Below are 21798 nucleotides of genomic sequence, written 5' to 3'. Positions count from 1 at the left end.
AAATATTTAATACGCTCGACGAACCGATATAAAACAAACTTTCGTAAACTCATGTAGATATGTCTGCAACACCGTCTAATATGTTTCCACCGCTAGAATCAAGAATAAACCTAAAGATAAATTCATTTCGGCAACATTTCGCGCTCCCGCATTACGGAAACCATAAGAAAATGCCAAGAAAAATTTTTCATTTGATAGCCGACATCGTCGATGGGCCAGCTTCCACCTTAACCATAGGTTAGTCGCATGGCGGACGCTGGCTTGACAACACGTACGGCACGGAAGTTCCCGAGTACGACCGACAGATTGCGAAAGCCTTCAGAAACAACAACCGTCGGCCGTAAGTAAACGCTATTGTGATTTCTCATCGTTTTATTCGCTAAAATAATCGATTCCCCGTTGCGTGGCGGTCGCGGGCAATAACTTGGACGTTCGATTACCACGGGCCGCTAATTATTTTCCACGGATTTCGCCCGGGGAGCCGTAAAACTTGAATAGAATTTTCTCGAGAGTTGCTTCAGAGCCAGTCAACGCTGCACGGACATAGGTCGTGCGTCATGTCGGCTTCGAACGCATCTTCCGTTGCTTCGTTTACTATTAACTTTCCCATCGATCCCTCTCAAACCGCGTACCCGATCGCGTCGCTCGTCAAAATAATCCACGTTACTCGATATTAAAAAAAAAAAAAAAGAAAAAAAGAAAATAGAAAAATTAAAAAAAACGAATCTACACGAGATTGGTAATCGAGCGTTTGCTAGCTACGCTACTCCTTTTTGACATTTTAATCGGTCCAACATTCGAAGTAGGTTGATCCTCTATGGCTTCTCGCATGCTCGCTTTAATCAGTGCCTCCGACGCGCACCGCTTTGTCTACCAAGCTCCGAGGAAAGCTAAGGTCGTCGACGTTTACGATTATCGTGTGGCGTCCTACGGGGAGAGAGAGAGCCTCTCTATCGAATTCTAGAATCAGTGTATCGCCCTCTTAGCTTAGCTCAAACCTGCAGCTCGACTCGTCGCTCGATCTCGTGGCTCTTCCTCCCGTAAATCATTCCTCGGCTTGTCCCGCGTTTCCGTGCGAACGATTATTTATTTTCCCGTAGTAAATCGGCCGTAAATAGCGTCCCGTTCGAATTCCCTCGGTTCCTCGTCGTTTTTATTTTGCTACGGATGTTCGACAGCCTCCCTCTTGTAAACACACGTATGCAGGCATCACGCGTACTCCTTCGTGTCCGATCGATGTGCACGCACACGACGTGTAGCCGTGCACGGAGCCCAGCCAGTCGTTTATTGTCATGCTTCCGACGTTTCTGCGAAATTTTCGGGGACTCGTGTCCAGTGAATCGATATTAATTTCGGGGAACCCAGTGACACACTCGGCCATAAGTTTATTACGAGATTCGGAAAATTGGTAAACGATCTTTTTATCGGTATCACGCTCGATGGTAGAAATTTTAATTAGCTAATAGGAAAAAGGGCTGAAGTGAATAATAATTTTAAACATTTGAATTAATGACTGTGCATAGATTTCGAAATGTTATTTTCATTTTGCATCACAATGAAAACGAATGTTAGCCTTCACGTCCGAGAACGTGTTAATGTGTTTTACATAGCGAATATTTTACATATTCAACGTTCCCACTGTTCGCTCGAGTGAAATATTCTAGTAACAAACCAGCTTCAAATTTCTGCTTAACGCAGGCGAATCTCGGATTCCCATAGACACTTCTGCCTCTTGTGTTCTGTTTTCGGGATATTTTTCTACACGGTTCGCGTGTTGGAATGAATATTTCTTTTCTAGCTGGAAAATAGAAAAATCTTTTTGTCTAGTCTATTAGTGTTAGAAATGTCAATGTTGCAACAATTAATGGCTTGGGAGGGGCGAAGGGAAATGGCGGTTTTGTGGCGTGTACGCGAGTGTATCGTTTCTCTTAATGAAATTTTGTTTCCTCGGAGGAAAAATGGCGGACGACGTCTAATTCGAAAATTTTCGTTTGAATAACGTGCTATGTGAATACGATAAAATATTAAATAAATATTTCTCTTCGCTATTACTTTATCATTAAAAATGACGTCTAATTCGGAAATTTTTATTTCAACAATATACTATATGAACACGATGAAATATTAAATATTCCTCTTCACTATTACTTTATCATTAAAAATGAGGCCTAATTCAAAAATTTTCGTTTGAATAACATACTATATGAACACGATGAAATATTAAATGAATATTTCCCTTTTTTCACCATTACAAAATTTCGTTCAGAAATGTGAAGATTCTATAGCTATAGAAAAATTGCTCGTCGCGCTCTATATGTCGGGTTCCATTGAAATTAGAACTTTAGGGTTGGATGAGTTTCCTTATAAGTTGATCTAGTTTCTATATCAACGGTCCCTGTATGTTTTAACGATTACAGCCTCGAAACGTTTAATGCTCGGGTCACAGACACGCGCGCACCCGGTCGCGTCGGTGAGCGCATTCGCTCGGTTGCGCCTTTAAATGCTCTCGCCCATATGACTGTTCCTACGTCGAAAGTGTGACGGCCGTACGCGGCCTCTTTGTCACAGGGGCAGACTTGAACGCTTATCGGGCTATGAATAGACGTACTGATTTCCTTTCAGCTGTCCACTTTGTTGGGGGCTGGTTTGCACCTTGCTACGTAACTGTGACACATTAACACGTTCGCGGACAGTTGAAATTTTAATGTAACGCGAAAATAGGAGAAATGGGAATCTTGTACTTCGAGGGGTAAAGTGAATAATTATTTGAAAAGTTTAAGGGTATATAGAATTGAATTATTATAGAATTATTGGTAAATTATTATCATTATTATTCATAATTATTACGAATTATATATGATTGAATGCAAATGCCATACTTCGATTAAAAAATGTTAAATATTTCTAACGAGAAACTTCCGAGTGCAAAGGGTTAAAATAGTCCAGATCGTGGGGAGTCCTTAACGAGAAATTCATTCTGGTCATTATGGAATTTCAAGGACTCCCGACAACTGGTTGCTATCTCTATTAAAAATTATTCCATGTTTTATGAATTTACATGAACCACCAGCAGAGATACTTATCCGATATACACTGAAAGTCTTTGTAAATTATAATTCATGGTTGACAGATCTGGATTTTAATTTTAATTTTTATATATATATTTTCTAATATATTTTTAATATATATATTTTCTAATATATTTTCAATATATATATTTTCTAATATATTTCTACTATATATATATTTTCACGTATAATAATAAATATTTTCGTTAATCGCGGAAAACGATCTGCTCTAGTTACATGCTCATTGGACGAAAGCTAAATTACCTCCACCAATGAGATTCATTGTTGGAGACTATACCGCGCGGATAAAGACGATTCATACACGGCGGCACAAAGAACGTTAGTTGCATGACAATAAGCTTCTTGTTCGAGTGGCGTTTCGAACGTTAAGAAATATCGATGACATAGGAAATTACGTACCGAGGAATTCAATTGCGAGTAAACATGTTCCTTCGCTTGTCGGAGCATCGCGTCGTCTACGCTCGCTTCCATTGTTTAGTGTCTTCTGGCGTCGACTGGTTTTAGCTTGCTAGTTGGCTATCTTATATTTTATATTTCACTGTGTAGTGAACACTTTCATCAGAGACATTTTCTTACCTATTGTCTACAAGCTGCTAATATTCATATATTTGTAATACACTTACTGAAATTTAACTAATTAATTTATATATACTATATGGAAAGTACCATCTTATTAATTATTAAAATACCATCTGTAATTAGCAAATATTTACCATGTAACAAGCTCCCATTTAACCCTTTCTCGACAGGTGACTCGATACAGTGAAATTATGAAATAGAATATCTAATATTCTAAATTCAACTATTACTATGTGAAATATTTAATTAACGCTAGAACTAGAGCAGTCAATATTACTGGTTTCGACGTTTTTATTTCGTAATTATTGATATCTTGAAAGCACTGAATATTCGAAATGATCTTGAAAGTAAATAGTTTAAATATTAACAATTATTACAATTTTCATAGGGATTACATATTAATCGTATTAAATCGGTAGTTCTTTGTTTATCCGTGAATTATCATTGAATGAATTTCAAACAGTGTCTATGTGGTGAAATGTTGAATTCCAGTGAAAAAGGAATCTTGATTTGGCACAGTGAAACTATAAAACTTAATATTTAATATTGAACTGTACATAATTCATTGGTGTGTGAAATATTCTGATAAAATAGCTTTGTTTCACAATTCACTTGTGACTTCTCGCTGAATTTTATTGAAACGAATATATTTTGTAACTTTGAAATTACAATGACGTTGAACATAAAAGCCTGTGTACAAAAGTTCAAGTTGGTTAATTATTTAATGTCGTTTGTCATTTTGCAATAAAAAATTACGTCAATCTAACTCTACATACTGATGTGTGACTTCAAAGTCACACGAGCCTACAGAGGGTTAATTTCAAAAAATATTTTTTTTGTCTAGTTAGAAAATTTTATTCCCAATAAAATACTGCAATGTGCAAAGGGTTAATTTTCGATCGCGACGATTACACTCTGAATAACGCGAATCCCTGCGTGAGCGTCCGTGGTTTAAGTTGAGAGTTCCTGCTATGCTCGAGTGTTATCGGCCTTCGGAAGTTGGCAGCCTTGTTCTAACTCGTAGGGAGCAACCGTCACGGCGCATCTGTGACGTGTCACGGGGACAGAATAATATGGAGTTGTTCAAAGTTGCTCGGGGAAGGATAGCGACAATTTACGTCATTCCATTGCTATCTCTTTGTTCGCTGTCGTCACGCATCACCATTTTCAGCTTTGACTCACACGAAAATTAGTAACAACTTCATTTTCGTCTGCTGTAGACAAATTCCCAACGGTTGACGTACGAAGGGACATCGATCTTTCTTCTTTTTTTTCTCTTCGCTCTGGAATTAAGGTGACCATCGTATTTAGTCCTCAGTAATTAATTAAATAATACAAAAGTAGGTAAAATTCAAACTATACTTACGAATATTTCATATCTCCCTTTTTAAGGTTAGGATTTCTAACATTTCGTCAACGATGATTTTTCAAGTGTTCAGCTTCGTTAATGATAAGTTGATTAATTATTAGAAATAACCTTTAGAATTTACCTTTTCTTTAATGTTAAATGAAACGGTAATCTAGTTAGATACTGATAAAGTACCAACGTTTCCCATACGCCTGGTTTACCATTGAAAAAATGGCAAAACTGTTATAACTGTTTCTGCGTCGGCATTTCCGGTGTCGTGATCCCAGAATTCCAGGGCTCCATAATCTAAATTGCGGGGCGCGTTATCTGTCCGCAATGTACGTTGCGTTACGATTTTTTTTTTTTATCTACGGACTTACCAACGGTATTATTAACCTTAACTGGAGCGGAAAAAAAGAGACACGTTATCGAAGTGTGATTCGAAACAGTAAATTGAACGTTGACCGTGAAACCGTGCGAAACCGCCACGAAAATATTTACGCGTGGCTGTTTTCCTGTGTATAGAAACCGCGATCGGCAGGAAGCACACACGATGCGTGTTCGATGGAAAATTGAATTTCTTAGGAGATAAATTTAGATTTTACCGCGAAACGATTTCGATCGTTATTTTTGGTAAATCGACCAGCGGGGCGGTCGCCTTCGGGGAGGCCTTCGGCTCCGAGCAGATCCTCCGCCGAAGGTAACGTAAATTTAAAAGGAAACGAGATATCGAATACCGGTTTAATGCACCGAAAGAACATTTTCAATGTCGAAGTGTGTTTCTGGCGACGACCTTCGCTCGTGCAACCTTAGAATAACGCCACTAGAGGCGCATTGATACGTACGCCCGCCCGTCCGTCTGGCCTGTTTTAGCTTCCGCCTTGCCCGTTAGGGGCAGGGCCGCAATCTGATGTTTCTGGCCCTACTATTCTGAGGAAGATCCTAGATAATGCTTTCAAATTATTTCAGATTATTCATAGTCAGCTATATATATTTATTAGATATTTTGTAGTAACGGTGAATGAATTTTAAAAATTGTAATCTACCCCTTGGCACTAGAAAGTTTTTGTTCTAGAAATATTCAAGACCCACAGCCTATTTTTTCTATATATATTTACTAGACATTTTCTAATAACGCTGAATGAATTTTGAAAATTGTTATCTACCCCTTGACACTAGAAGGTTTTTTTCAAGAAATATTTAAAACTCTAATTAGATTTAACACTAGAATTACTGTGGCAGTGGAAATGACTGGTGTCAGTTTTTTTATTTCGCAATTATTGGTATGAAAATAAATAGTTTCACTTCTCCGTTGATATTCAACAATTTCCAGAGTCACCAGTCCTGATGCCAGTGCCAAGAATTCTAATCTACTTTCCGCAAACTCTTTTGTTTTGATCGGGTCGAGAAGCCTTTTATCGATTCATTCATTTTACGCGATAAAGCCCACTATTTATGCGAAATAACTATACACGTGACGAGATTATATATTACCGTCATAAGATCACTTTCTACACAACAAAACAACTTACAGTACCATTTTTAAACTAATCTAAATATTCATTTAATTTTACATCATTTTATTCTTTGAAAACACAAACTAATTAATTGTCAGAAAAAAATTAAGTCGCTTAAAAAGATAATTAAACGACATTGAAGTTGTCCTTGAGATGCAGCCATTTTCCTACCAGCTTCTAACAGTATTCGAAATATTCTTTTTAAATATCAAACAGTATGCCATTGTATTTTCAAAATCACAACTTGCAAAATAAAACACCGAATTAATTGCAATCAGCTTTTTGAAATATTTTATTTAAATTGTATGTCGTATAGTATTCGAAATTTTTTTTTCCGTTGAATTGTGTCGTACATATTCGAAATTTTCCGTTAAATTGTGTCGTACAGTATTCAAAATATTCTTTTTCCGTTGAATTGTGTCGTACAGTATTCGAAATTCTGTTTTCCGTTGAATTTTACCCAGCTGTGAGCTGTTGCAGACTATGGTAGTTGAAAACGGACCGAAGCTTTCCCAGGCCACGATCCTAAGTGCACGGGACGCTCAGCGGAGGCGATCAAAGACGACCTTAGTCGAACCACGAACGAAGTTGTCCGACCTCGCCCGATCAGGCTGACGATAGAAGCCGAGATCGGTCGAGGTGAGACGACGGAAGGTTCATTGACCGTCTGACCATGAGCCGCGCCCCACATACGCTCCTCTCCACGTTCATCGTCCACGGGTTTCGGTTGTTTTGTTGCTCGTAACCGATACCTCAAGATCAAAGCCGTTCTTCTGGAGAAGGTCCTCGTCCTGCCCCGTTGAAGACCTTCACCTGTGAGCGCGATAAGGCCGCACACGTTAATCAGTGCCTCCTGGTGCTGGATTTAGAATTTCTATATATATACCGAAATGGAATTGATCGTTTTTGCTCTATGTACTATCCTTGGCAGAGTGTGTTTGATCAAAATTGCTCGTACGTTCGTCAAAGCCATTGTTTACATTTAGTTTAATATAGCACATCCGAGAGGAAAACAGGTCTTGAATAAAATATTGAGGAAATAATAAATGATCGTTGGAATATCAGTCTTTATGGAATATCAAATAATATATTGTAGTTTGACGATAGAACATTGTGTGAAGTGTAAGGAAATATTCAGATTGCCTTGAATGGTTTGAAGGAAGAGGACAACGATGGTTGTTGGAACATTTTTGGAAAATTGAAACTGCTTCCTTAATTTGGTTTTAGTCTTTTTATTGTGTACTTTATAAGTCACTGTAGTTTGTTGACAGATGTCTGGTTTACTGGATTGAATAGGTTTCGCTGAAGGTAATGCTGCTGCATTACGTGTATTTTGGAATAGATTCTTTTGGTCAGGTGTTTAAGGAACGTTTCAGTGAGATTTTGAGCATTGAAATTATTGCTTGTAATGTTCTTGTAACGCTATAGTCTGTTACCTTCCTTGCGTTGTTCAAATAAATGATTATTGTTGTTTGTTTTGCATGTTGATACTTTGGAAGTACTTACTTGTCATTTACGTGTTGTAATATCAAAGGTTAATGGAGTACACAAATGTTTTGTACTCGTTATGGATGTACGAAATAAATATCCTTTCTGATTTGCATGAGTATTTTATATGTATTCAGTGTAAGACAAGGGAGTCAATGTTCTAGGTGGTTTTTATTATTAAAGATGCCGGAATACATTTTATGAATTATTTACTCATTTTCTTCAAGTCAGTTTTCTTATATTTCAAACAGATCACTTAGCATGGGATAGTTTCTACTTAAAGTAACTTCCAGGTAATAGACAGAGAAGGGAGAATGAGTGTTCGTAAAGTTAAAATGGTTACGCTTGAGAGAAAAACGAAAACTTTATCACGATTTGAAGTAATTGTTAATACATTACGTTTCTGTATCATCAGGTGCAAAGGCTGAGTATTAATAATGAAACGTGGAAGGAGTAGCATGTGTGTAAGCAATTAATCACCGTGAAATTGTCAAGTATTTTTATTGTAATCTTCTCTTTGTTTCAGCTTCCTAAAGGAAGATCTGTGTGCTGTGATTTATCACTCAGGGGGCCGAAACACGCGCAACAACGGACAACCCCACAGGACAGGGGGGTGCTTCTCGTGTCTCGGGAGGAAGGTCAGGGTCAACAAATAACCTTGACTGTAACACACATACACGAGCCGCTTCTTTTTAAATCATCCTCAACCAATTCCCTGTGTTACATTATTCCCTTGTGACACTGACATTAAAAGTATTCAATGCCTTCCAGGGACGATATTCGCTCCCTATCCACTGAGCAACGCTGGATCCCTCCTTCAACTGTTAGACGCGATGCACTCACCCCAGAAAGCAGAAATGATCTCATCTTTAGAAAGGTTCGGGGTATTCTTAATAAGCTTACGCCGGAAAAGTTCGCAAAGCTGAGCAACGACCTGCTCAACGTTGAGCTCAATTCTGATGTGATTCTCAAAGGTGTCATTTTCTTGGTAAGATATCAACTTCACTGTTCTCTGTTAACCCCTTATCCTACAACAAATATGATTCAACAAATATATATATTACTTAGATTTGAATTCAAAGTAAATATTCCTCTGTAATCAACTATTATACCTAACAGGAAATATAGGCATAACGTATGCTTAGAATTTTCCTCTTTCCAATGAATTATTAATGACAAAGTAGCCGTACCAGAGTTGAGAAAGAAATAGGCCAAGGGGTTAACGATAGAATCTCTCTCATCAACATGTATTAAATGGAAAAAACTGTCTACTATTTCAGATCTTTGAAAAAGCGCTTGATGAACCCAAGTACAGTTCTATGTACGCACAGCTGTGCAAACGGCTGTCTGACGAAGCTGCAAACTTTGAACCTCGAAAAGCTCTCATCGAAAGTCAAAGAAGCCAAAGTACATTCACAGTTCTCCTCCTTAATAAGTGCAAAGACGAATTTGAGAATCGTTCAAAAGCAAGCGAAGCATTCGAGAGTCAGGATGAACTCGGCCCGGAGGAAGAGGAACGCCGGCAGGTGGCCAAGCGAAAGATGCTTGGCAACATTAAATTCATCGGAGAACTGGGCAAACTTGGAATCGTATCGGACTCAATTTTACATCGCTGCATCCAGCAACTACTGGAGAAGAAAAGGCGCGGGGGATCCAGGGGGGACACCGCTGAGGATATCGAGTGCCTCTGCCAGATCATGCGTACCTGCGGCCGTATCCTTGACACGGATAAAGGTCGCGCACTCATGGATCAATATTTTAGACGTATGAAGTCACTGGCAGAGAGCAGCGATCTTCCTCTACGCATCAAGTTTATGCTGCGTGATGTCATTGAACTACGCCGTGATGGCTGGGTACCACGCAAAGCTACTAGCACCGAAGGTCCAATGCCTATCAATCAGATCCGCAGTGATAACGATGAGTCTTCGAGGGGTAATGGCTTCCATAGACGAGAGGATCGCCTCGGAGCTGAGTTTTTAAGGAAGATGGGACGTGGCGGATTAGACATGGACATGATCGGAAGTATTCCACTGACTTCCCCGTCGTTTGGCATGCCATCTCCATTCAGCCCAAATGGATTCTCAGGAACATCCGGGGTTGGTTATGGCCGCCACAATCAACGTAACCAACCGGGTTACTATCAGAACCAGAATCGTCACCAAAATAACTATCAAGGGAAACATAATCAACAGCAACATAACTCGCCGCAAAACTTTAATAACAGTATGTATATGATTATGTCTTTTAATGTTACAAGAAATTAGCAATTATAGATTATGTATTTACTGATGAGTCTTAACGAATTACAGGTAGCAATAAAGAACAATTACGCTTCAATAAGAACAAGATGTTGATCGGACACCCAGAAGAAGTGTCACTTAGACCGTCAGCTAATTCTATGATGTTTAAACAGACTAACATCAATCCCAATCTACCTCTGAACAGTGGTGAGTATTTCATGAAATCTCTCATTAAACGTTAGCAATCGTGAAGTTAGTAGTAGTAGTAGTACTGGCATCATTTGGTTGAATAAACGTGAGAGAAAACATGGATCAACCGAATCTCTAGCCAGTGGATCGAGTTGACTATTCGGTAAATTGCAGAACAAAAACTCTTATCATGACAATTACAGATCTGTTCCCAGGACGAGCATCAGAATTACCTCTCTTACGTACCACTACACTGAAGCCCAGTTCACCGTTATTGCACAAGGAATTGCCGCCAGCAATTGTAATAAAACAAGGTCCGGTAGACAAACGGGAGAAGGCTAGGGACAGAAAGGACAAAGGGATTTCCAGGGAGGAGATACTGAAGAAGGTGAACGCGCTGATGGACGACCTTGCGACACACACGAATACACAAGATGCAGTAGCAGCTTTCCAAGATCTTAAGATACCCGAACGATTTTTACGTCATGCCGTTTACACGTTGTATTCCAATACACTGGACCGCGGTGATTCCGAGCGCGAGCTCGCCGCGAAGCTCGTCGTCGATTTGGAGAAGGCGGAAGCGATCGCTGTGCAACAGATACACGAGGGGTGGAAGGAACTAGTGTCCAATATACCAGAAAAAGAGAGTACCGTGCCTTGTGTAGCGTCACACGTAGCCTATTTGACAGCCAGGGCTATCGTCGATAATTTAATTCAGTTGACCGACCTTGTCGCCGTCACGGAGAACGGCCAGCACCACCCATTGTTTTTACTCACTCTTCAGCAGCTGCATAAAAGCCAAGGCAAAGCGAGGCTCACGCAGATCTTCAACGAGAGCAAGGTGAATCTTATTAGCCAACTACCGGAGGCGGACAAGACGAAGGAGAGATTGGCGGAAATTCTAGAAGACAGAGAGCTGACCTTCCTTTATCCGCTTCTCAAGATCCAGGGAGACATCTGGCGTCAATTAGAGTACGACCCGAACCCCAATACTCTATACAAATGGATCAAGGAAAAGCTAGAACCCTCGCATCATACTGATTCAGAGTTCATTAATGCTTTGATGAACGTTCTTCTCAAATACATTACACAGGTTAGTGGTCTGGTATCATTACTATTTGAAAAGATCTTTTTCTATTTTTCTTTTGTCAAATATATTCATGATTATATATTATTTCACAAGTTAAATATCGAGGTTAGCTATTCAGTCTTGCATGATAGCTTGTAATATTCTAGATTTAATATTTTTCAATATTTCTGATGGTAACAGCATGCTTGAATTAAAAACGTGTTTTCTTAGACGTTCAATTTTTCTATAAATTTCTGTTGCTTTTGAGACTGATCTGTATTTTGTTACTTATTAATAACCGGCGTTCTTTTTTTTTTGTATTTATAACAACAGGAAACAATATTGGCACCTGGCGTTGATCCATCTAACGTAGGCAAAGCAGTGATAGATAAGGAAAAGGCATTACTGGATAAATACGCACGCTTGATGCGCTCGCTCTTTGTCGATATAGAGTCTCAAACGACAGCTCTCCATGCGCTTCAAGCATTTTGGTTCTCGCACAATTTTCCAAAAGGGATGCTACTGCGATGGTTCGACGGACTTTACCGACTAGAGGTGATCGAGGAGGATGCCTACTTCAAGTGGAAGGAGTGCGTCACCGACGCTTACCCAGGCAAAGGCAAAGCATTATTTGAGGTAAATAAAATCTATACACTTAATATTTACAAACATTCATGAAAAAGGAACAAATTTTCTGTACATCTCAAATTATTCAAAGAAGAATCATATAAACATTCATTTCATTCGTTACAATTAGGCTCTAATTGAAGATAGTTTTCATTGAGTGATGCATACGCATCTAATCTCAGTTCAGAAGATCCACAGACTAGTTATATAACTGTGGATGGAACAATAGTGATTCTGCAGAAACCTATAGTTTTTATAAAACGCTAATTAACGTTCTCCGGCTATTAAGCAACTAAACAAGTATCCAGTGAATCACTATTATTGTTCCATCGACAGCGACGAAGAAGTAGAAGTGTAGGCAGAGAATTAATTCATGACAATTGAATGGCGTAGGTGAACGGTTGGTTGACGTGGCTAGATACCGCGTCCACAGAGGAGGAAAGCGATGATCATAATGACGATGACGACAACAACAAAAACTACCGAATGCAAAAGCTCTGAGAAGGGAATTACGCTGTTCAGGCTACTACCTATAATTTGGAATAGGGTTTTACTATTTATATTTATATATATGTATATGTATATATATATGTGTATATATACATGTATATATACACGTGCATAAATACATACAGCCACACATACATTTACACATACATACAAACACGTGCGTGCATACATATACATATATACATATATATACATATATAAATAATATTACTGGACCAGGCGGTTTCAGTTTACTAATTGAGTTGTCTCTCCATCCAATGCCACACAAACGTCTTGTTAGTCTGTGTCAAACCCTCGCGCAAACAATGAGAAGAGGAGAGGAAGGGAGATAGATTGATGATGATGAGGAGGAGGAAGTGGAGGAGGAGAAGGAGGAGAGGACTAATTAACGATCGAATTGTCCGACAGAGAGAAGAGAAGAGCTGGGGAATTAATATTAGATATGATTTTGTTCGCAGCCAATCGAGTGGTTTGCAACAGACATTTAATCGAAGCAAGAAGTTTTAGAATGTTTTTAGATAATTGAATATTCAATATGATTTACAATCATATCGGGCCAGCAGATATCAGCATATATAAATGATTCACACACATACACACAAACACACGTGCATACACATTTCAGACGTGCGTGCGAGCGTACGCCGCTGTAATCGACGTCGGTGGAAAAAAGAAAAGAAAGAACGAAAAAAAAGAAAGAAAGAAAGAAGGAAAGAAAGAAACGGAGAAAAACAAAATGAATTTAGTCTGGTGATTTGTGTTGTCAAAGTTTTTGTCTAGTATTGTGCATGTGTCACGTTTTTTGTACGTCTTTTTGTCCGCGGCACCGCAGTGAGTCGCTTGTTATCTCTGTGTACCAGCTTTTACATTTATTATGAAGAATTATTATTATTATTATTATTATCTATTATCTATTATTATTATTATTAACTATTATTATTAATAATATTATTATTATTACTATTATATAATTGATCGCCACAACTGAAGTATATCCTTACCTTTCCATGAAAAAGGGGGGAGGGGCGACGATGAACTCGATCGGAGAATTAAATAAATAAAAAAAGGAAAAAAAGGAAAAGAAATAGGAGGACTCAGCAATATAGTATATTGCATATATATATATGTATATATACATACGTATGTGTATATACATATATACACACATACAATAACACACACGATACACATAATAGTAATAATAATATGCGAAGCGTGTGATCATCGAGTTTATTCTCTTCGAAGCTGAAACAAACAAACAAACAAACAAACAAACAAAAAAGTAATAAACATAATGGATTTGTAGATATCGGAGAGGAAATCGAGGATAAGCGAAAAAAAGAGAGAAAACAAAAAGAAAGAAATGTAACGCTGAAAAACTCTTTACAACGCGCCGATCGAATCGAACGTGATCTTCTTTTTTTTCCCATTGCCAGTGCGCAACCTTTATCGAACCACTCGCTGCTCCGCATCGATTTACACTTTAACGGTATAGGCGACGACTAATATTATCGGTGGAACTGTTGATTGACAACCAGTAGCCAAAACATCACAGAAAACAACAGAGCGAGAGAGAGAGAGAGAAAGAGTGAGAGAGAGAGAGAGTTTGTTAATTTGATGAGTGCATAAGCGATTGAGAGTGAGAAAGAGAGAGAGAGAGAGAGAAAGAGAAATATTCAGCGACACGAAACTGAACCGTATCTGAATGGAGAAAAGCGGAATAAACGTACCTTGCTGTAATTTATTACAAATGGCCGATTGGTTGTTCGAAAACAGCCGTTCACGACCTTTAACCTTGTCTCGTCTCCCGCGTTTGTAGCATCGTTTAGCCTTTTGCGCTTACTTCCTCGTTATTTATGTTTACTCGTCATTCTATAATGCTGACAATTTTTACAATTGATGTAATATAAACATTCTGTATAAATGAAGAACTAAAGAGTTTATTTGAATATGTTTGTTTGAATGCAAAAGGCTAGAGACACTACAGGCATACATCAACGCGATCATGTTTCTTGATTTAACAGTAGGTTTACGGGCATTGTACACTTCGTTCTATTGTTCCTAAAATCGATGCTCGTTTATTTAGATTGAAACTGGAGATCTGATAGTAGGTAATTGGAGTACATGTGTGATCAATCAAAATGTGAATATTTACAAAATAATATTTCTAATATCCAATATGCGTCAGTTTGGTTCCGTAAACCTAGTGTTAATTAGCGTGCGAAATCTTTAGACCGACGCGTCGCCGTGACTGCATTTCACCAGCTAAAGAGAGGGGAGGACTGTTTTTTAGTGCAATATAAGCAGCTCTCGTAATTAGTAGAAGACAGATTCTCTTCCTCGTCTCACTTTCTTTCTTCTCTCGCGTCCCTTCTGCTTGCTGCTTAGAAAATCACTCCATCGCCTTTGTACATTTATTATCATTCCCACGATCTCTCGCTTCATCCATTTCTCTTCCCCTCTCTCTCTTTTGTTTCTCTGTTTTCCTTTTCTTTTTATTAACCCTAATCGTACGTGTTTTTGTAACGAATCATACCACGATGAGACTCTCGGTCATGAGAAGAGGAATAATTGAAATTATTTTTGTTTATAGGAAAATTTTAGTCCAAGGAAATTTTTGGAAATGCAGTATGAAATAATGAAAAAATTTGAGTAGGTGAAATGTTGAAATGATGACTCAGAGTCACGTCGTGGTCCGATTAGGGTTAAGCTTGTACGTATCACGTTTCTACACAACTTCGGATAGATTTGTCTCTTACCTTAACACGTTCCATGCCGGACCGTTTTTAAGACTTCAGGTCGGGTGGGTCATACGCGACCCACACTTTTACAGTGAAACCCTTTGCACTCGAGCAAAATGATGAAATTTAGGATTCAATATTAAATTTTTATAATGTATGGATACGTGCAACATTAAATTAAATAGTTCTGCCACTTAATTTATGCAAGGTACTTCTTTGTGTTAGTTGCAAGAAATGTCATTGATATTTTTATATTTTATATAAAATATGATTTATATATTATATTTTCAACAATCTCATCTACATCTAACTAGAAAGAATTGAATATTTCAAGCGAGAAACTTTGTACAAAGGGTTAAGCTTTTCAATTTTCATCCTAATCTGTTTCCACTAAAGGAAACTTATCACCTTGTTCATCTATTTTATAATTATTCGATTAGTTAACACGTTAAGCGCCATGTCAGCCATTGATAACTGACGCTTTTGAATAACTAGAAAACAATCGTAACGTACGAGACAACCGATATGAAATAAAAATGTTTAATAACGTAATTACGTTGATAATAGCGTTGTGCAAACATTGTAACGTCAAATAATTAATAATTCCTGCTTTTCTTTGCTGCAAAAGAAAATCTCCGAAAAAGATTCCCGTGGCGCTTGACGTGTTAAGAAAACCGCCGGTATGGTTAGCGTTAAGATTCCATTATTTCCCACAATTCCTTCGTCTCTCAATGAGCATCCATTTCCGGTCTGAATGGAGCATTCAACGTGGGTCGTGTACGCTCCGCGCGGCACGGGACGCGTTAAACGATCGACTCAGAATGGTGTACATATTATTATTAATATTATTATCGTTATCATTGCAATCGTCGGGCCGAATTTCGGCGAAACTCGACGAGACTGTCTCCATCATTGCTTCTTCACTACTTTTTTCTCTAAATCTTTCGCAACGCAGTGTCGATCCGTACGTGTATGTACGTGCGCACTTTATCATTGATGACAGATTCATCATCGTCGGGATGTCACGTGTCTCGTAGAAAAAAAATCGAAAAACAGGGAAAAGGGAAGCCAGTTTCCGGCTAGAGGAAAAAATAGAAAAACGTCGGAAAAGCTCGAGAACCATGTGTATCCGTGTGTGCGTGCATACACATGTACAGAAGGACACGTGCGTTTCTCTAGCGAAGAATCGCTTGTTATTATCGCTGTTCCTTTTCCTTAATTTTCCTTTTTCCTTCGTTTTCCGTCTGCAAAGTGTAAGGAGCAGTTCTTTGTACGCGAAAGCAACATTTATAGCGGCAATTAGTGTGTATAATATTTAATGGGTATTTGTGGTATACTTACGTGTTTTACTCGTTCCCCCTTTTTATTCGTAGAAAACGACCGAGAAATAAATGAGACGCGCGGAGTATACGCGAAAGAGAAAGGAGAAAAAGAAAACCGATTGAACGATCGATCTAGTCGATCGATGTATTCCAATTTTTCTTTTCATCGGCAATTGTCTCGCATTGTATACATATATATATACACACACACACACACACACACACACGATCATTGCATACGTTTAGACATACAGACACACACACGTACACATGCGATATTGTACTTGAACTCTTAATTTATTTTCTCTACGGCGCGTGTTAAATAAAATGGCTAACCGAATGGAAACTCGATACGATGGGGAAGGATAACGAAAAATCATGTATAATATCGTCAGTATTATTTCTCTCGTAAACGGACTTAACCATTATAATCGTTTTTAATTCAACGTAGACGTTAAAGGGAAAAGATACCGATACGAAACCACCAACAAGCATATATATATATATATATATATATATATATATATATATATATATAATATTATATCATATAGTATATATAGTATATTATATAATATTGTATTAGATAGTATTATATAGTATATTATATAGTATATTATATAGTAAATATATATAATATATATATATATATATATATATATCTTTTATCTTTTATCTTTTATCTTTATCAATAAAAGGAAAACAAGAATGTGTTCCTAGAACTTTCATCTCCGAAAACGATTCGTTTATTTCTTCGCCGAGAAGGGTACACGAAGCGTTCGACTAGGTCTCGTAGATTTATCGTAGATTTACCGTAGATCTGGAAAGCTTTTTATATTTTTATTTTTACCTTGTTCTCTATTTTTCCTTCCTGTTCTCATTTTATCGACTTGTCGCGTGCCACGTGGGTGTGCAACGGTGGAAACGTTCGGATATCGGGGATAAAGGTTTTTTCAACTTTCGATTATTTGTATAATTTTTATTCTGAAACGACGCGTATCTCTGTTACGATCATTCTTCATTTTTTTTTTTGGCACGTGATGCGTCGATACACGTAGGAGTAGCGTTCGTAGCAGCATGAAGAAGTTTCGTGGATCGGTAGATCGATTAATTAGTGTAAGCTCACTTCGTGTGTTCTCCTCGCAAAGCGTGCACTCTTCGAGATTTCGGAAACGTTCCTCCCGCCAAGCCCAGTCACGCTGTTTCCGTCTCCGGCTTCGTCCTTCCTGTCGGATGTCCGGTCGATGATCTTGCGATCGTGCGAACCGTTGTCGGCTAATTAACGCGTTGACTGGCGCGAATGTTCGGTGGTTTGTTCGGTGGTATTCATGGATTTCGATAGGAGCGACCGAGGATGTTCCTGTGAAAAGGGTGCATATGCTGAACTAGCTGGTCGGGGGAATTTAGGTGTTTTAATTGACGCGTGTGAAGCTGTTGTAATAATTTGGACTATGTTAGGAAGGAATTAAGTTAGTGAATCATTAAGCTGAATTATGTTTGAAGTCGCAGTTATAATTTGGATAATTTTAGGAATTAAATTACTGAATGATTAAACTGAATTATGTTTGAAGTCGCAATTATACTTTGAAGAAATGTTACAAAGGAATTAAATTACTGAATTATGTTTGAAGTCGCAATTATAATTTGGGCAAGTGTTAGGAATTAAATTACTGAATTATTAAGCTGAATTATGTTTCAAGTCGCAATTATAATTTGGTCAAATGTTAGAAATTACTGAATCATTAAGCTGAATTACATTAGAAGACTCAATTATGCGTACAATCTGGACAAACGTTAGAAAAGAATTAAATTACTGAATTATTACATTAATCGTGATAACTAACACGTCGAATGCCGAAATGGACAAAGATACAACATTCAATTCCTGAATGAAATTATGTTATCATAACTGCACATTGCTAAATGCCATGCATAATACTAATACAGAAACATTCTCAAATTTAATCGAGTGAACCATAGTAACTCAATTTAATCACCGATGACCTCCACGGCATTCACCGTGTTAAACCTAGACTATAATCCTTAAATTAATTAACAATGTATCGAACTAGCCCATAGACCCATAGATCCTTTTCACAGAAACACTCTCAATCATCGTCACGATCCCCAACACTACAGATTAACTCTAATAAACACTTTCATCCAACATCGTTCTGCATAATTGCTTTCAATCTACGCAGTCACCGTGACAGTCAAGCTATTAAACACCAAAAAACCAAAAAAAAAAGAAAATTCAACCTGATCACGATAGAACTTCGACTGATACTGTAACGCCATCAAATCGCGGAGATTTCACGAAAGGAGCGACGAGTTAACTCGTCCCCACGGTTCGACGGGCCGATGTCTGTTATTTTCCAAACGAACTATATACACAACAATCGAAACATGTATGCATAATGTATCTTTTCGCTAGCGTAAGGAAAACCGTTCAGTTCTACCGATACTGAAGTAAAAAAAAGTCTACGTTGTACGTACAAGCTGCGCCCGACACGCGCGACTCATTGAAAGCTGCCAAAAACAAAAGAGGAGAAAAAAATGAAAAAAACAATGAAACGATATACGATAATCGTCGTCTCGTGCGTTCGATCGTTTGCAACGTGATTCGAGGACCACACGTGTTCAAACGCCTACACGAATCATCATCGTTCATCAACGTGCGCTTTAACCTGTTCACCGGGAGCACGAGTTGACTCGTAATTATCATTCATTGATTTTAACCCTTTTCGGACGAAGATCGTTGAAAGTATACAAAACTGCAAATTCTAAACTAAACACTGAATGCTTGAATCAGAGAATAAGGAAATGTACTGATTTCTGGCTTTCGTCAAAGGGTTAATATTCATTTTTATTCGATGGAGTTTAAATTGATTTTAACATTTGGCAACGTGGATTGTAAAGAATTTTTTTTCATTGATACTGATGCATTTTCATTGGATACGTTTCTTCTCGTTGATCGTTTTCCAAGGGAGAATCAACCGGTTAACAGGTTGAATGCACCGTGTACGTCGACTACTAAAATTTATGTAATTCTGTGTGACACGAAGAAAAAAAAACAATAAAAGAGAAACGCGACACGTATAGTCGAAACCGAAAGTAACGCAGAGGGCTTCGTTTAATCCGGATCAAGGATGATCGAGTCATCTGTCGATGACTGATCGATCGATCGACTGGTCGAGGGCACTTACTTTTTCTTCTCATCTTTTTACTGTGAGGTTTATTTTTATCCCTGATAGACAATCAACGTCTGATCGAAAATTCCGACTCGAATCTCGATGGGAAATTTCTGATTCGTTGATCGGTTTTAATTCTTGGCGATTCGAGGAACTTTTCATGATCTTCCGACTCAGACGCGTTTTCTCGATTTTATACTTTTCACTTTGTCGTTTACTTCCGTTTAACCCTTTGTGGAAGGTTTGAAATGTGCGAAACCGATGAAGTTAAATTATATATCGATTGCTTAATTAATTAAAGTAGGAAACGATCTCTTGCTGTTTCATTAATTTTTTCACCAAGTTTTCCAAACATGAACATCTGATCTCGCCGGAATATCGATATTCGTCCGCAAAGGGTTAAGTATTGACATACCTCGATCCTCCATATTAAATTTTTCAACTAGAGCAACATGTCTTGAAAATCGAAATTGCAGGATGCATTTCCGTTAGAAATTCATTAGAGTTCAAACAGTTTCTGAGATCGGTGTAATAGTTGGGGAAGATCGGATATCAGGATGATCCAATAACCGATCCAGTAATCCAATAGAACGTGATCCAAAATACCGAAGCCTCGTTCGTGCACAAGCAAAACTGCCGACGCAAGGCTGAAGCTTCGATGAAGAGCCTTGGAGTTTAAAGGAATTAGACGATGAACGGTATATACCGGGTGTGCTTAACACTATTTTCCTGTAGAAACTCCAACATCGCGACTATTGAGATTCGATCGATTTATAATTCGCTTATTTTTAACCGGAGTGCAAAGGGTTAAACACTTTCTCTAATTTTCTCTTTTCTCTTTTCTCTGTTCCTACAAACGCTTCTCGCCTCACCTTGCCACACACGCAAACACACACACACATATGTATAATATATACTTTCAACACATATACTAATAGATGTAATACATTACCAACTGCCATTAGTGTTTATCTAATTAAGCAAAATACATTACTGCTCTCTCGCGCCGTACAAAGTCGCCTCGGACACTCGAAACGCTACATCGCATCCTGCCTCCGTTCCGTTTCTTTTCTCTTTTTTCTCTCCCCTTTATAATACTCTCTTTTTTTTGGTTCGACAGTGATCCCTTGCGACTTTCACCGAACGCGAGGAAACGGGAAACGATCCCGCGGAATCGTATCTCGGTCGAGGACGACGGATCTTTCGTTTTAAGGGGAGTCGAAAAAAGTATCTTATAATTACACGCTCGTTGACTTTCCGTGAATTTGTTTAACACTGGAACTACCGGACGAGTTAAAATGACTCACGCGATTATTAACCCTTTGCGGAATGTCGATTTTTGCAGATCAGACGTTGCTATTTGCGATACTAAGTCAAACGAATGATTTAATTACTACAGCAGGAGATCAATACGTAGTTTCGCTTTGCAATTATCTAAGCGATCGATGTATAATTTAGTTTCTATGTTTCAAAGAACGTCCGCAAAGGGTTAACGCTAGATTTACGGACATTTGTTCTATATTTTATTCTATTGTTGCTAGAGAACTACGTGTTCGTTTATATAAATCGCGAGAATTGTAGCTTCGAAACTCAGACTTCAGAATCCAGATCGAAAACTGTTACTAAATAACGTTTAGAAAATTCAGTATCCGTCAAATTGACGGGTTCCGTAAACCTTATTGATAAGGAAACGAGGAATGTTTTATTCGAGACATTTGGAAATGCGGAGTGGAGATATTCGAGACAATCGCGATTAAGATAAACTGTTCAGTACTTACCTGTGACGAGTTGAACTAAAAAATTTCATTGTTTCAATGTGAATTCTTTATTTTCGTTTTGTATGTAAGATTCGTAGGAACACGGTTCTCTTTATGTTTTTCCGACTTCC

The 21798-nt window shown here is 38.2% G+C and overlaps 1 protein-coding gene across 8 annotated transcripts; it reads left to right on the top strand.

Annotated features, from left to right (window-relative positions):
* The first annotated feature begins 181 nt into the window (after positions 1-181).
* NAT1 (N-acetyltransferase 1) lies at positions 182-16733 on the top strand. 8 transcript variants are annotated; one of them, XM_076371322.1, is made up of 9 exons: positions 234-340; positions 4889-5008; positions 8548-8659; positions 8793-9009; positions 9302-10244; positions 10331-10468; positions 10654-11543; positions 11853-12155; positions 12540-16733. In XM_076371322.1, exons 5-9 carry the CDS (start codon positions 9341-9343, stop codon positions 12645-12647), a joined length of 2343 nt encoding a protein of 780 aa, XP_076227437.1. In that variant the 5' UTR covers positions 234-340; positions 4889-5008; positions 8548-8659; positions 8793-9009; positions 9302-9340; the 3' UTR covers positions 12648-16733. The 8 variants fall into 8 exon arrangements, with proteins under 8 accessions (XP_076227440.1, XP_076227434.1, XP_076227437.1 ...); XM_076371320.1 differs by having other exon boundaries at positions 236-340; positions 4889-4962; XM_076371321.1 differs by lacking the exon at positions 234-340 and adding an exon at positions 3516-3699 and having other exon boundaries at positions 4889-4962.
* The last annotated feature ends 5065 nt before the right edge of the window (positions 16734-21798 follow it).

This window comes from Nomia melanderi, chromosome 10 (assembly GCF_051020985.1).
Source record: "Nomia melanderi isolate GNS246 chromosome 10, iyNomMela1, whole genome shotgun sequence".
In the NCBI taxonomy this organism is placed as follows: Eukaryota; Metazoa; Arthropoda; class Insecta; order Hymenoptera; family Halictidae; genus Nomia; species Nomia melanderi.
Note: the sequence above shows the minus strand (reverse complement) of the source record. Positions and strands in the feature narration are given on the sequence as shown.